A 16,994-nucleotide genomic window follows, 5' to 3' on the forward strand; every position below is an offset into this window, starting at 1 on the left:
CACTTTGGAAGTTCAGCGTTTAATTGTAATGCCACATTGTGATCTGACACAAATTACCACATCAGATCAAACTTTTCCCCAGACTCCGGTGGAGAGATGTGAAAAGGACGACGTCAGCTCCAGTTCTATAATTACGCTCCCATTAACTCCACTGACATACTCAAGCTTTTTATCTCTTAATTACAAAGAATCTTCTGCTTTAATTGCAGAGCGCAGCCTCTCTTTTTCTTCAGCTCATGTACATCTGCAATAAAACTTGACTCGATCTTTTGTGTCGGCAATTAATAGTGATTTTTTAAACATTTTTAAACACTGGAAGCATCAAGGAGGAGCACATCCTCTCACAAAGCCTCTGCTATCGATCATCCGCTCACACTCTCACCTTCACATCATCATTCCTGCTCCTCTCTCGGCGATCCCGCTTGGCAGGGAATGAAAGTCTTGGGTGTAAACTTGGTAAAAGTGTGTGTTTCCGCTCTTTTTATCTCGTCTGCTGTATTATTCATGTCAGCAGGTGGTCTGATGATCTGGAGCAGAGCTTATCAAAAAAGAGCACCAGAGCTTTAGCCTGAGTGTCAATGAGGTTCCTTCAGATACAGACAGTAAAAACAGTGAGACGATGATAATACTGCCAGGGTCTGGATTCATACCATCAAATCTGATCCACGCAATAGGATATAAGTACCGGTCCATAGTACCAGTCAAAAGTCATTTTTTTTATTTACTAAATTGAGTAGTTCCTGGATTAGAACATAGAAAAAACACTGGCTTTAAGGTGTGTCCAAACATTTGACTGGTAGTCAATAAATATTGAGACAACAAATATGAAAACAGTCATATGAAAAAGTTTGGGCACCCCTATTAATCTTAATCATTTTTAGTTCTAAATATTTGGGTGTTTGCAACAGCCATTTCAGTTTGATATATCTAATAACTGATGGACACAGTAATATGTGCAAAAGCACACCTCAGGCGACTCTGTTTGTGGCGTGTTTGCAGAAATGGCTTCTTTCGCATCACTCTCCCATACAGCTTCTCCTTGTGCAAAGTGCGCTGTATTGTTGACCGATGCACAGTGACACCATCTGCAGCAAGATGATGCTGCAGCTCTTTGGAGGTGGTCTGTGGATTGTCCTTGACTGTTCTCACCATTCTTCTTCTCTGCCTTTCTGATATTTTTCTTGGCCTGCCACTTCTGGGCTTAACAAGAACTGTCCCTGTGGTCTTCCATTTCCTTACTATGTTCCTCACAGTGGAAACTGACAGGTTAAATCTCTGAGACAACTTTTTGTATCCTTCCCCTGAACAACTATGTTGATCAATCTTTGTTTTTAGATCATTTGAGAGTTGTTTTGATGAGCCCATGATGCCACTCTCCAGAGGAGATTCAAATAGGAGAACAACTTGCAATTGTCCACCTTAAATACCTTTTCTCATGATTGGATACACCTGGCTATGAAGTTCAAAGCTCAATGAGGTTACCAAACCAATTTTGTGCTTCAGTAAGTCAGTAAAAAGTAGTTAGGAATATTCAAATCAATATAATGATAAGGGTGCCCATACTTTTGCACCTGTCAAATTTTGGTTTAATGCATATTGCACATTTTCTGTTAGTACAATAAACCTCATTTCAATCCTGAAATATTACTGTGTCCATCAGTTATTAGATATATCAAACTGAAATGGCTGTTGCAAACACCCAAATATTTAGAACTAAAAATGATTAAGATTAATAGGGGTGTCCAAACTTTTTCATATGACTGTAATAGACTTAAAAAAAATGTAGGATCACATTTTACACATTTACTTCACCCTTAAAGCCCACTATTTTATTTTTTTTTTTAGTGGTGTCAATCGATTGAAAAAAAAAATCTATTCAATGAATCCAGACAATATTATTTGATTTAAATAACAGGACCACTAGTGTTCAAATGATGCGTTTAGGTTTCTGCCTGTGTGAAACCAAACCAAACAGAGGGAGATACGCTCCATAAACAAACTCATCAAAAGATCCAGACCATAAAAAACAACTCTAGGTGTGTAAAACGCACTTTTATACTCAGCTAATTAAGATCTTATTCAGAAATCCTTACAACCAAGCTGAGATTTATAATTATTATTTAAGTAAAAAAAAAAAGTTTTCTCTGTCCAATTTATCATGCATTCTTTATTCCAGAGACCCACATTCGTTTCATCTCCCGTCAAACATACAAGTACTGTATATACTAGTATTGTAACTGACACCACTAATATAAATATAATTGAGTTTTACATTTCATACATTCATTCTTTTATTTACATTTACTGTAACTATCCACTATAAAAACTTAAGAAAAGAAAGAACAGGTGTGATTAATCACAGTTGAAGTTCCATAAACATTAAAAAAAATTAATAATAATAATAAAGCTTTTTTCACAAAAACGAGGTTTGATACAGTAGATGAAGCCGGTGGCAAACCATGTTTAAATTTAATTACAGAAGAGAGAGACAGAGATAAAGAGAGAGAGAGAGAGAGAGAGAGAGAGAGAGAGAGAGAGAGAGAGCAGGTGTCAGTAGGCGGTTAATAGTGTATTTATTTGATGCACTGCAGGCCGTCAGCGATCATGCTGTTGTTGTTGTTGATCTTCCCGCTGGTAAAGCAGGTGTCTCTATATTAACTTTCATGATATAAACATGTATGTATGTGTATATATATATATATACGTATATATATATATATACGTATATATATATATACATATATATATATATATATATATATATGTATATATATATATATATATATATATATATATACGTATATATATATATACATATATATATATATATATACGTATATATATATATACATATATATATATATATATAAAGGTATATTGTAATATGCCAATAAGATGATGTTTAAGATAAGGACAGTAGACATTAGGTATGGTGTGGCAGATACCTGTGCTTTGTTTAGTTAACAAAGTGCAACCTCAGCTTAAAGAATCCTAACCTTAGAGAAAACAACTAAATATATAAACAATAAATGAAAAAAAAAAAACACATACTGAATCACATTATTATATACAGGTGCATCACAAAAAAAGAAAAATATCATTGAAAAGTTACTTTATTTCAGTAATTCAGTTTAAAATGTGAACTTTTATTTATTTATTATTTAGATGTATGTATTTATTTTATTGTTGATGATGATGATGAAAATATAATGAAATGAGAATAATGAAAACCCAAAAATCAGTGTCTCAGAAAATTAGAATATTATATAAGACCAATTTATACTTTTGGCAGTGTGGGTAGTGTGCCAAGTCCTGCTGGAAAATGAAAGTCAGTAAATGTTTTACCAGAAGATTTTACAGCACTTCATGCTTCCCTATGCCGACAACTTTTATGGAGGTGCAGATTTCATTTTCCAGCAGGATTTGGCACACTGCCCACATTGCCTTTAGAAAATATTAAACATTTTTGAAATACTGATTTTCGGGTTTTCATTGGCTGTATACCAAAATCATCAATAATAAAAGAAGAAAAAAATAAACGCTTAAAATAGATCACTCTGTGTGTAATACATCTATATAATACTGTACATGAGTTTCACATTATTAATTGAATTACTGAAATAAAGTAACTTTTCAATAATATTCTAATTTTTTGAGACGCACCTGTAATAACTTAACCTACTGCATATAAAAACTAGTTATTAGTACTTTTCTACAGACAAACCTTATACAGATAAACATTACTTAGGGTTAGCATTAAATGAATTAAAGTGGGTATTACATTATAAATGTACTATCATTATTTTAAAGTGATATTTATTCATAATAGCTTAATCAGTGTGTGGTGGTAAACTTTCTCACAGTGTAGTGTAGTGCACAACTAGACGTGAATTAAATCCACGTGCATCATAGAGGCAGATGTTAGCTGACAATGGTTAATTAACCACAGTAATGAATATTAAATATTTCTTAGTGAAAGATGAGAATGCTTATTGAACATGATTTATGACTGTTTACATGAGGGTAGATGCTTAATCGCATTGATTAAGAATCAGTGTTGTGTTTTACTTTTAATCAAATTCAACCTTCTTTTAATTTTATTACTCTTATAGAAGGACTGATACTTTGTAAAGCTGGGCAATATGATGATATACGATTTATTGTATTGTGATAATTTTTTTGTATTGTATTGAGAATGTGCTTTAATAAGTTTAAGCATAATCTGCCTGGTGAAATCAGTGAGAAGAGTCTTTGTGAGGGATGGGTGCGACCATCTACAGCGGCTTGCAAAAGTATTCATACCCCTTGAACATATACATTTATTTTATTTATTTTATTTTTTCATCCTACAACCACAAAGTTAAATATATTTTAATGTTTGTTTTTTTTCCATGGATTTTAGAATTTACTGTTTACATTTACAGCTGCAAATCTCTAGCAGCTTTGCACATCTAGAGACTGAGATTTTTCCCATTCTTCTTTGCAAAGCAGCTCAAGCTCAGCCAGGTTGGAGGAAAAGAGTCTGTAAACATCAATTTTCATGTCTTGCTACAGAAACTTAGTGTGATTTAGATCAGAACTTTGTCTGGGCTATTCTAACACATGAATGTTCTTTAATCTAAACTCTTCCACAGTAGCTCTGGCTGTATGTTTAGGGTCATTGTCTTGCCGGAAGGTGAATCTCTTTCCCAGTCTCATGTACTTTACAGCCTTTAACAGGTTTTCTTCCAGCATTGTTCCGTCTTTAGCTCCATCCATCTTCCCATCAACTGTGACCAGCTTTCCAACTCTGTGCTTGCTGAAGAAAAGCATCTGCACAGCATAATGCGATGCTGCCACCACCATGTTTCACAGTGGGGATGGTGTGTTTAGGGTGATGTGCAGTGTTACTTTTCCACCACACATAGTGCTTTGCATTAAAGCTAAGAAGTTCAACTCTGTCTAATCTGACCACAGTACCTTTTTCACATGTTTTGCTTTGTTCCTACATGGCTTGTGGCTACAAACCGCAAACATCAGATCTTATGGCTTTCTGTGCAGGAACAATAGTTGTTCTGTGGACGGATTTTCCCACCTGATCTGTGGATTTCTGCAGCTCCTCCAGAGTGACCATGGGCCTCTTGGTTGCTTTTCTGACCAGTGCTCTCCTTGCTTGATCTGTTTTTAAATAAGAACAAACATATATATATATTTTTTTTATTTTTTGCACATTTTTTATTTTCATTCTTTTGTGTCTAACATCTTTTTATTACATTCCCAGTGTTTATGTGCATATTTGTGTGTGTGTCTCTTCCAGGCCACTGATCCCGACCTCGGGGTGAACGGTCAGGTGCGCTATAGGCTGCTGACCCACGCTGACCTCTTCCGCATCAGTGTGGATGGAAACATCTCCACAGCTGTGGCTCTGGACCGTGAGCAGAGGGGACACTACGAGCTGGTGGTGGAGGCCTGGGACGGAGCGCTGGACCCCCGCAGGACCACCCTCACACTCTCCATCAATGTGCTGGATGTAGACGACAACAGCCCTGTTTTCTCCCAGCCGTCCTACAGTGTAATCCTGCCTGAGAACAGCCCGGCGGGCGTGGCCATCCTCCAGCTCAGCGTGAGTCTCCAACACTCTAACACACACCAGTATAGAGTAAATACACTAACCGGCCCTTTATTAATCACACCTGACTTAATGATGCACCACCATGATTCTGATACCCAATCAGATTTGGTTTATTTAATGTTTGATTGGTCACAGATAATACAGGAACACACTGCATACAGTACAAGTGTACTACAAGTTTATCTCTCTCTCTCTCTCTCTCTCTCTCTCTCTCTTGCTCTCTCTCTCTCTCGCTCTCTCTCTCTCTCAAATTCAAATTCAAATTCAGATGGCTTTATTGGCATGAATTGCAAATAACAACTGTTGCCAAAGCAAACAATTCAACAAATACAAAAAATAATAATCAAATTATGACAAAAGTTAAGGATAATGAATAAATTACAACATATGAAAAAGAGCAATAAATTAATGTACATATATTTTATGTAATAATATATTACATTATATATATATATATATATATATATATATATATATATATATATATATATATATATATATAAGTACATAAGTACATAAGCAGGGTGGTTTAGTGTAGGATGGGGCTCTCTCTCTCACTTGCTCTGTCAATTTTTTTTTTTCAATTTAAAAAAGCTTTATTGGCATGAATTGCAATTAACAACTTTTGCCAAAGCAATGAGACAAGAAGTTAATATACCAAAGGTAAAAAATAAAAATCAAATACATATAATATACATACACATACATACACATATACATTAACACATCTTACATATAAAAGTAAATATAAATAAATAAAAAAAAAGAAAATAAATGAATAAGATATTAATAACAGTGTTCTATGTTGTAATTATTTATAAAGAGTTGTGATTAGATTGTTGATTAAGCTGATTTCTTTTTTTTTTTTTTTTTTTTTTTTTCTCTGTCTCTCTCTCTTCCCTCGGTCTCTTTCTCTTCCCTCTGTCTCTTTCTCTTCCCTCTGCCTTTCGCTCACTCGCACTCGCTCTCTCATCCCCTTTGTATGTTGCTCTCTCACTCACTTGCTCTGTCTCTTTCTCTTCCTTTTGTCTTTTGTTCACTCGCTTTCTCTCTCACTCGCTCTCTTATCCCCTCTGTATCTCTCTCTCTCGCTCACTTGCTCTGTCTCTCTCTTCCCTTTGTCTCTCGCTCACTCGCTCTCGCTCACTTGCTCTCTCTCTCTTCCCTTTGTCTCTCACTCACTCGCTCTTGCTCACTCACTCTCACCCCCCTGTATCTCTCACTCTCACTTTTTTGCTCGCTTACTCTCTCTCACTCGCTTTCTCATCCCCTCTGTATCTCTCTCTCTCGCTCACTTGCTCTGTCTCTCTCTTCCCTTTGTCTCTCGCTCACTCGCTCTCGCTCACTTGCTCTCTCTCTCTTCCCTTTGTCTCTCACTCACTCGCTCTTGCTCACTCACTCTCACCCCCCTGTATCTCTCACTCTCACTTTTTTGCTCGCTTACTCTCTCTCACTCGCTTTCTCATCCCCTCTGTATCTCTCTCTCTCGCTCACTTGCTCTGTATCTCTCTTCCCTTTGTCTCTCGCTCACTCGCTCTCGCTCACTCACTCTTGCTCACACACTCTCACCCCCCTGTACCTCTCACTCTCTTTCTCCCCGTCTCTCTCTCTTTCCTCTGTTTTTTGCTCACTTACTCTCTCTCACTCGCTTTCTCATCCCCTCTGTATCTCTATTACTCTCTCTTGCTCACTTGCTCTCTCACTCACTCTCTCACCTCTGTATCTCTCTCTCTCTTGCTCACTTGCTCTCTCGTTCTCTCCCCCCCTCTGTCTCTCACTCACTCTCTCTCTCTCTCACTTGCTCTCAATCTCCTCTGTATCTCTCTCTATCCCATCTCTCTCTCTCTCTCTCTCTCTCTCTCTCTCTCACTCGCTCTCTCTTTCACCCCCTCTGTATCTCTCTCTGTCCCCCCCCCCCCCGTCTCTTACTCACTCCCTTTTTTATCCCATCTGTATCTCTTTACTCTCTCAAAACCACAGGGAACAACCAGCATTTAAAAACATTAAAATCAAGATTTTTATTTATTTTCAGTGATTGACACCACTAATATAAATATTATAGTTAATATATAATCATTTATTAAAGAAATTTTAAAAACTCTGAACTCTGAACTTTGAATATGCATAGGAAAAATATTTGAAGTTAAAGTAATGCTGCTGCTGTTTGTTGTTTGTTCCAAGAAGATCTAAAACGATGGAATAAGATTACTCTTGACAGCTGCTATATATATATATATATATTTATATATCCTGTGTGAGAATAATCGCTTTTTGTATTTTCTGTTATTTACAAAAAGCATGTGTTTCATGTGCATTTATCTTTTTTAATATAATTTCCGACACAACTTGAGCGCAATATATATATGAAATCATATATTTAATCATACTGTAATATCTATTCTTCTGTGGTCCAGTAGATGCATACTGACAAAAAAATAAATAAATTAAGTGCGTGAATTCAGATGATTCATTTCCGCTTGGTGTTGATTGGTTGATTTACCCGTTCTGCCTCTCTATCGGTCTGATTACTATGGGATGGCGGAGTTCTGATTGAGAGGGTTTGATAGATGTGTGATAGTGAACTGGTGTGAAGGTTATGAAGCTCTAAGATCAAAGCGTTCTGATTTAATTTCTCATATCATTTAACTCATCAAACCCTTTTTAATCTGTCATCTCATTACATTTTTTTCTGTTTTCTGTTGGTTTTTTGGATTTTTTTAGGATTTTAAATGCTTAGCCCTTATTTAAAATGTCATAAATCTTATTATATATATATGTTTTCACTTATGTAGTAAAATAATAATTAAAAATACAAAAATAAAAAGTGTACTTAAAAAAAAAAAGTGTACTTAAAAAGTTTAATTATCTAATCAAATACAATTATTATTAAAGATTAGTTCAGTTGATTTTACACCATTTCTGTAATTTTGGTTGAGAACCTCAGACAATGCACACCAGGATTATCCAGCAGACTTCTTCTGAGGGAGGGATCTTTACCTACTGTCGATGGCAAGTCAGCAGATGGTGGAGATGCAAGTTCTTTCAAATATTTTTTATGTTTTGTGCTTCTATCGCAGTTAAGAATGAACTAGCTTTTGTTTTGTTTCGTGTATGGTAAACGCTCAGCATGAACATGGCATGGCTAGCAACAGCTTATTTGCATAAGGAGTGACGCTACGGCATCTTCAGCACCTCACACATTCACTGCTCTGCTCATCTGAGACTCTATATTCTCATTTACTGTGTGAGTCAGTGAGATCTGGGGCTTCGGTGAGCTACCACAGGTGTGTAATTGCTAGAATTACCCTGTGAGTGTCTGTGTGTTCATGTTTTGATACCTTTGTAAGGACCTGAGAAAGCGTAGCATGACCTTACAAGCCTTGTGGACTTTTTTTTTCTTTTCTTTTTTTTTTACAAAAATTCCAAAGGAAGTGTCAAAGGAACCCACAAATCCACAATCCAAACGAGGTAGTGGTTGTTCTAAGAACACCTGGAGAAGAAGTACAGAGCAAGAGTTTATAAAAGGAGGGCTGACATGGCAACAGATGGAACATTTGGCTAAGCTACATGAATGGGATTCGAACCTGCAATCTCCTAATCATATTGGCATTACTCAGAGCCCATACAAGCATCTTTAAATAATATATTAAAAAATATGCTTGTTTAGAAAAGTAAAAATATATATATTTAATGTGACTCAAAATGAACAAATGAACTGTTGCATTGCACTATTTTACACCCATCAACTACGGCACTAAATAATGATCCTATTCGCTTAATTCTAAGTATCGGTATCGGTATTGGTATTGTATCTATAGTATGAGTCCCCAGTTAGTAGTGTGTGAATGAATGTGTCCTCACAAGGAAAGCAAAACCAACATTGTGTGTGACTGTGTGTGTGGTTCCTCCTGCACTGTGGTGACAAAGCTATCATCCCATCTGTGGCAGACCTCCAATGACATGGGCTGGGAGGCCTTACTGCAGCCTTATCTCCCCCACAGATTAGTGCCCTCTCCCTCTCACACACACACACACAAACACACACCACACACTGCTGAAAAGCCACTGCCCTTTGGAGCCGCTCTGTAAGATGCAGCAGGACTGTGTTGTTGTCCCATTATAGCTGTTGTGTTTTTCAGTTTTCAATATATACTTAACATACATATTGAGAATAATCGAAGTATGCTGTAAATATAAACAAATGTACTGTGTGTACTGACTTAAAATATATTAAAAGCCCATTAATATTATCCTTTCATCAAATGTTTGAAAGTAAACTTTGATATTTGATTTGAAGTACAATATAGTGTATTTAAAAAAATAGACTACTATGAAGTACACTTTAAGTTTAATGTAATTGTCAATATACTTCTAAAATACTTATTTCCAAATATACTTTTGTACATTTTTAGCAAAGTGTTTTAAAAACAGCTGTTACAGTAGTTCACTTAAAGTACAGTGTATCGTGTAACTTTTTAGAAAGTAAATTAAATTACTAATGCTAATTAAAAAAAAAAAAAAGTAAAGTAAATTTGTAACATGCTAAACATTCGTAGTACAGTATATTAAATTATATATTTTATACCCAACAAAGTATACTAGAAGTGTGCTACTTACAAAAAAAGACAGGAAAATAAGGCATATTTGTACTGTAATGTAAATATATTTAACATCAATTCTTAGTAGATTATTAATATACTCAGTGTATAATAGTAATACAGTTGTAATAATAAATGTAATGATTATAATTAATTTTACCGTAAGCATATTTAAAATATAGGGTTACGTACATGAAGTAGTATGTTTAAATGTTATTTAAGTATATTTAAAATAGTTCCATTTTAGTACAGTTAAGTTTACTAACTTCAAACAAGTTCTGATCTAACTCTAACTGCTGTCCCAAGGCAATAAATTAAAAATATCTGGTTTAGGAGGTAAATAAATACCAAACAGACACAATAGGCTTAGAATACTAATACATATAAAATATATTACCATAATATTTACATTGTAAAACATTTAAGGAACAGTGTAATAATCCAAAAAAATGGTTTGTTGCCTGAAGGCAACACCATGCCATAGATATGACAATGATAATAAAGCAAAGGTATAATAATAAAATACAATATATAATACTGGACTAATAATACTTAAGGTGTGTCTAATGCTTTCCATTTTTATTGCACCAATAAAAAGTATTAGCACTTAAGATAATAGCTTGTCTGGATTATGGGCCATTATTTGCTGTTTGTAATTAATTTAATTGTAAATACTGTAAGTATTTAAGTAACATTTGAACAGTGTTGTATTTACTGTAGTTTTTGTGTGTATACTAAAAACGTAATGTCATGCCACAGTCTGCACTCACAGCATGCATATAACACAAACAGCACAGATTCTGTGTTTATATATTGCAAATATAGCACTAGGCAAAAGTCTGAGGCCACTGAGAAAATGATGTGTAAAGCTATTTATCTAAGTAAGTGTTTATTTATTTGAAATAACAAATAAACGAGACGGTAGAATAAATACAAATAAAAATGCTGAAGACTGTGAGTGTGAGTAAATGTCAAATCAAATCAAATTTATTTGTATAGCGCTTTTTACACTTGATGTCACAAAGCAGCTTTACAGAAAACCAGCAATAAGAAAAAGATCAACTACAGGTAAAACATAAAAACTTCAGTAAACAAGGCGAGTGGCAGGGAAAATGCCTTTAAAGCTGGAGAAAGAAAAAAACATGGAAGACTTACAGACCTATCCTATTCTAAAAATATATATTTTAAAACATTAATTACTATGATTGGGAGCTGTTTTGAATCCTGGTCATGCAGCTTGCCATCAGCTGCCTGAGCCCAGAGAAAGCACAATTGGTCTTGCTCTCTCTTTGGGTGGGTAGATGGTGCTCTTTTTTTCACCGCATCACTCCAAAGGGTGATGCAGATCAGCACAAGGCGTCTGTGAGCTGATGTATCAGAACCAAGTCGCTGCGCTTTCCTTTGAGCGTTAACGCTGTGATGATAATCCGTAATGCTGCGTCAGCAGCAGTTTAAAAAGAGGAGGAGTCTGACTTCACTTGTGTAGGAGGAGGAGGCATGTGCTAGTCTTCACCCTCCTTGTGTTGATGCATCACTAGTGATGAGGGATATATGGCCTAGCTAACCTGGGAAGAAAATTAGTAATAAATCTTAAAAAAATTAAAAAGTCTGTTTTTATGCTCAGGTTTATTGGCGTGATTATTGTAGTGGTGGTTATAATAAAGAATGTAATAATCATCCATGTAAACTTTAGCATAGTCAATAATGGAGATCGAGCAACTAATCCAAGAAAGTGCTGCGACTAACAATAACTGTTTTGGTCATCAACTAATCCGACAATAATTTTAGTGATTTGTCAATTAGTCATTGATTATTTCTGCCATGCCCTCTATCTCTGCTACCTTTTATCCTGATATCCTGTTCCTAGCTTTCTCCATCTCTTAACCCTTGTGTGGTGTTCGGGTCTGTGGGACCCGTTTTCATTTTTCATCAAATGACACTAAACAAATATTTTTTCTAACTCAAACTCATTGGCATTGGCTCATTTTTTGTGAGAAACATATATCAAAACACATTTTCGATAAACACACACTGTACCCACCCCCCCACCCCCCCACCCGCACACACTGTACCCACCCCCCCACCCCCCCACCCGCACACACACACACACACACACACACACATTTATATTACATACAGTATGTTTGGCCAAGGGCTAATAAACATTGCTTCATTTGTAAATTTGAAACTAAACAGATTTTCTACTCATATCTTGAGTTTAATTCATTTTCTTTTACATTTTATTAAAAAACTACTAATAAAAAAAAGAGTAGCACTTTTTGAAAGAAATGTAACATAAGAAAGGTAAAGGGCAAATATTAACCATGTAAGCTGTTTATACTGCTTGCAATTTAGGTGAAGCGAGCATGTGTAAAGCATTTTAATGTAAAATTGCTTCATTTTGCTGAATTAAATACAAGTAACAAAGTAAACGAGTAACAAAAATATGAACACCACACAAGGGTTAAAAATGATAGAAACAGCAGAATGTGGGAATTTTTAATGCTCTTTAAATGCCCAGAAGATGTTAAGATGTGAAATATTCTAATATTTAGTGAGTAAATATGCAATATGTTGAGCAATTGTGTTTCTGTCTCCAGCACTAGTGTGGTGTACTTGCAGATTAACAATTAGTTCACACTGATATTTGGAGTTCTGGAAGAATGTTCACAAATGAATGGATGGATGGATGGATGGATGGATGGATGGATGGATGGATGGATGGATGGATGGATGGATGGATGGATGGATGGATGGATGGATGGATGGATGGATGGATGGATGGATGGATGGATGGATGGATGGATGGATGGATGGACATTACATACATTCTATACTGTATGTGTGTGTGAAGGCAGGTGAGCGAGTACTTTTAGCAGTATACTGTAGGTGTATGTACAGACGCCGAGCACATGCTATGCCGCTGCTGTATCTGCCGCTGTTTACTGGTATGAGAAATCACTCCACCCGAATAGCTTTGATGCTTCAGCTGGGCTGTGGAGATGAACACAGCCAGCGCAGAGTGCTGTTCTGCATCACTGGCGCTCTGTGTCCTTGTCAGAATCGCTTATTGCAGGTATCTGTGTGTGCGGCGTCGGCTGTAAGAGATGTTGGAAAGCTTTCTCTGTATGTCAGGATCACTCCGCTCTCTGCAGGTATTGCTTTCAGCCCTGCTGCAGCACCACCTGACTTCTCTTAATTACTTCCTCTGAGCTCAGATCAGTCGCGGAGTCAGGTCTTACTGTGTAAACCTGCCCAAGAAAGGACTGAAAAGAGATGTCTAGCTTTTAAAGATGTTTTACTAGTAGGGCTGTAACAATTGCTCACAATTCGATTCACAATTTAATTTTTTTTTTTATATTTGGAGCAAGTTTTAAATGACAAAAAAAAAACACCTGCCATTTTAGTGTGGGAGGTTTCATGGCTAAATTGGAGCAGCCTGGTGGCCAATCTTCATTAATTGCACATTATTGCACCAGTAAGAACAGTAAGAGTGTGAAGGTTCAATTAGCAGGGTAAGAGCACAGTTTTACTCAAATTATTGCAATGCACACTATAACATTATGGGTGACATACCAGAGTTCAAAAGAGGACAAATTGTTGGTGCACATCTTGCTGGAGCATCTGTGACCAAGACAGCAAGTCTTTGTGATGCATCAAGAGCCACTGTATCCAGGGTAATGTCAGCATGTCACCACCAAGAAGGACCAACCACATCCAACAGGATTAACTGTGGACGCTGTTAGAGGAAGCTGAAGTCTGAAAGGGATTTTCGGGTGCTAACCCTGATTGTATCCAAAAAACATAAAACCACGGCTGATCAAATCACGGCAGAATTCAATGTGCACCTCAACTCTCCTGTTTCCACTAGAACTGTCCATCAGGACAACAAATTATTGTGGTCTAAAACCAGGTGTTTCATTTTTTTATTGTCCAACCCCTGTAATTTCCTGGGGACAGAAATATCACCCATTCAGTGGAATAGCTCTTATTTATATTTAGTGTATTAAAGTCAATTTATGCTTTATGGATCTCTCTCTCTCACTTTACTGCTTTCTTTTTTTTTTTCTGAAGGCATCGGATGCAGACCTGAACTCCAACATCACGTACCTGATCCGGACCGAGGAGGAAAGGGAGCTGTTTGCGCTCGACCTCGTCACAGGAGAGCTGAGAGTGTTGTATACACTGGACTTCGAGAAACTCACACCTGAGGAGACAACACACACCTTGGTGGTGGAGGCGGTAGACAGTGGGGGGAGCATGCCGCCTGGTTTGGCCACTGTGACTATCACCATAACGGTAAGAGTGAAAATGTGAAAATAGACAGTACAGTACCAGCAACAGGTTTAGACACGCCTAATTGAATTGCGTTTTTTTTTTCTGAAGCTTCTGATGTGATGTGGAGACATTTTTGATGTGTGCTGAAAGCGTCAGAATGTTAGCATTGTGGAAAGTTGACACTGTGTTCTGTCGATACAGTTATTAACAAATTAATTGTCTTAGAAATAATTGCGATAAACGATTATATTGTCATTTTAAAGGGACACTATAGGAAATTTTTCATGCTTTCTTGCTTCTGGGCTCCCCAAAGGAGCTTTAAGACAATGTGCCACAGTAATAAAATACTAGCATAATAATACTATTACACCATTTTACAGTGAAACTAACTTTTTATTATTAAGACCAGACATTGGGCTTCTAATATTAAAAATATTTTAATATCCTAAATAACTAAAGTCCACAACTAAATAAAGTACAACAACCCTGGGACTCTGTGGGTTCTGAGAAAACTGCAGTAAATATTAAACAACAAACAGTAACAGCATTTAGATTAAAGTAACCTTTACAGTAATTCAACTTTTCTTTTTTTACTCTGGACATAACAAAAAGACACTTGCAGATTCCTTTCCCTGATCATATATGTGTATATGCTGTAAAACACACATTAGCTCAAAAACACACGAGTTCATATGATCAAAGACACAGATAGTTGTGTCATGTAAACAATCTCATGCGCCCAATGGCTATTATCGAAGTCAGCAAAAATTATGGCGTTAAAAAAAAATAATCGTACAATAAGGGTGATTTCACACCTGAAAGTTCGGACCGTGGACTGAACCGAGGTTCATGTGTTTGCTACCTTGTTTATATTTGGTCCGCTTATTTTTGTTTTCACACTGCAGTTTAGGGAGCGCATCAAAGACCTGTGTGTGATACTCCTACATGCTTTCATCATCACTTACGTATCGATGCGTTTACTTAACTTGACGCTGATTGGTTTTAGAAGGACATGCGTCTGATGTTGGCGTGTTGACAATTCAGCAGGTGGTTCATTCGGTGGAAAGCCTTTCCAGGATCAGGATAAAATTAATGAACAGATTAATTTCGTCTCCATAGTAGTGCTGCTGCTATTGTGGTTTTTATACAGCAGCAGCACAACTTCAGGCACAGTACTCTAGATTAGTTCAAATTGAACCCAGTTGCAGAACAGTTGATCTCAAAGCAAATAAACCCAATAAGAAAGAAAAAAAAAATATATATATATATATATATATATATATATATATATATATATATATATATAAACACACCGCTCCTCACAAGGGATGCAACCCGTGTCGTCAGGGTCGCAGTTTAATACACTATCGCTGCCCCGGCTAGTGAATTGGGAGTCGACCAGGCAAAAAAAACCCTTATAAGGAGATAGGGAGCCCAAGAACAGGCAGAAAAATGAGAACAGGTGGAAAACAAAAAAGTCACGCCGAGCGCGACAGAAAAACATGGTAGGAATGTAAACAAAAGCTCACCAGAGAAGCCTTTTATTACTATATTTTTTAATTATCGTTTATTATAGTTCAAATAACTTCATGGGTCAAATGTTTCATGCTATGTTTTCATGCCTATTGCCGACCCCTGGTCTAGACAGCCAGAAACCACTTCTAGCATCTAGATTTCAACCCTTCTAATTGGTCTTTAAACTGTTCTCCTGACCAAAAACGATAAAAGATAAAGCTAGTATTAAAATAGTTATCAGAACTTAGTCCCTAAATCCAATCTGATCACTTGCAAATAACAGTGCACTCTGCACTACTAGTCACACTTCACCACTGATAAAAAATAAGAATGGAAAAAAAAGCTATTATACAAGCCTGAATCAATGATCTGGGATGAGGTCATATATACAAGCCACTTTCTAAAGAAACAGGAAGGTGAATCATTACTTTTTTTTATCTGGCCCTAATGCTAGCCAACTAGCAGGCTATATCCTGTAGACCAGGATGGGTACTTAACCTGGGGGCACTTCCAGGGGGGGCGGTACTTTTCTCAGCTAAACTTGGGTGAATACTTAGTTTTTTTATTATTGAATTAAACTGACTCATTCTCAGGCTTGAGTTCAGGGTACACCATGCTTAACCCTCCTATTATGTTCATTTGTCAGGAACAGCAATAGTGTGAACCGGTGCATGTTTAATTTTCCAAAAGATGTATGAAACAAACAAAAAAAATCCTAAGAAGCAGTGTAAATATTTCATTACTTACTTCATTACTAATTATTCTATCAATATTTAGTGCAATGGTGTTTCTTACCTCTAACAGGTAATGCTTCAATAAGGATAATTCAATCTTTTTTCACAAAAAAACACATTCAAACTACAGTTCAAACTTTTTTTTAATGTTGCACTACTTTATATATTACTACTTTTGAAAGACCAACATATAAAAAAGTAGTTTTATATAACATTGAAACATAACATTGAAATTCTGGGTAACACTTTATTATAACT

General features: G+C 36.3%; 1 protein-coding gene across 2 annotated transcripts in view; it reads left to right on the plus strand.

Annotated features, from left to right (window-relative positions):
* The window catches only part of pcdh15b (protocadherin-related 15b), a 459,821-nt gene that overhangs the window by 295,777 nt on the left and 147,050 nt on the right, over positions 1–16,994 (plus strand). For both annotated transcript variants that reach the window (XM_049464765.1, XM_049464764.1), the window contains 2 exons: positions 5,297–5,602; positions 14,284–14,508. In XM_049464765.1, coding sequence (XP_049320722.1) covers positions 5,297–5,602; positions 14,284–14,508 — 531 coding nt within the window. The remainder of the gene's footprint in view (positions 1–5,296; positions 5,603–14,283; positions 14,509–16,994) is intronic.

This window comes from Astyanax mexicanus, chromosome 15 (genome assembly GCF_023375975.1).
Source record: "Astyanax mexicanus isolate ESR-SI-001 chromosome 15, AstMex3_surface, whole genome shotgun sequence".
Lineage (NCBI taxonomy): Eukaryota > Metazoa > Chordata > Actinopteri > Characiformes > Acestrorhamphidae > Astyanax > Astyanax mexicanus.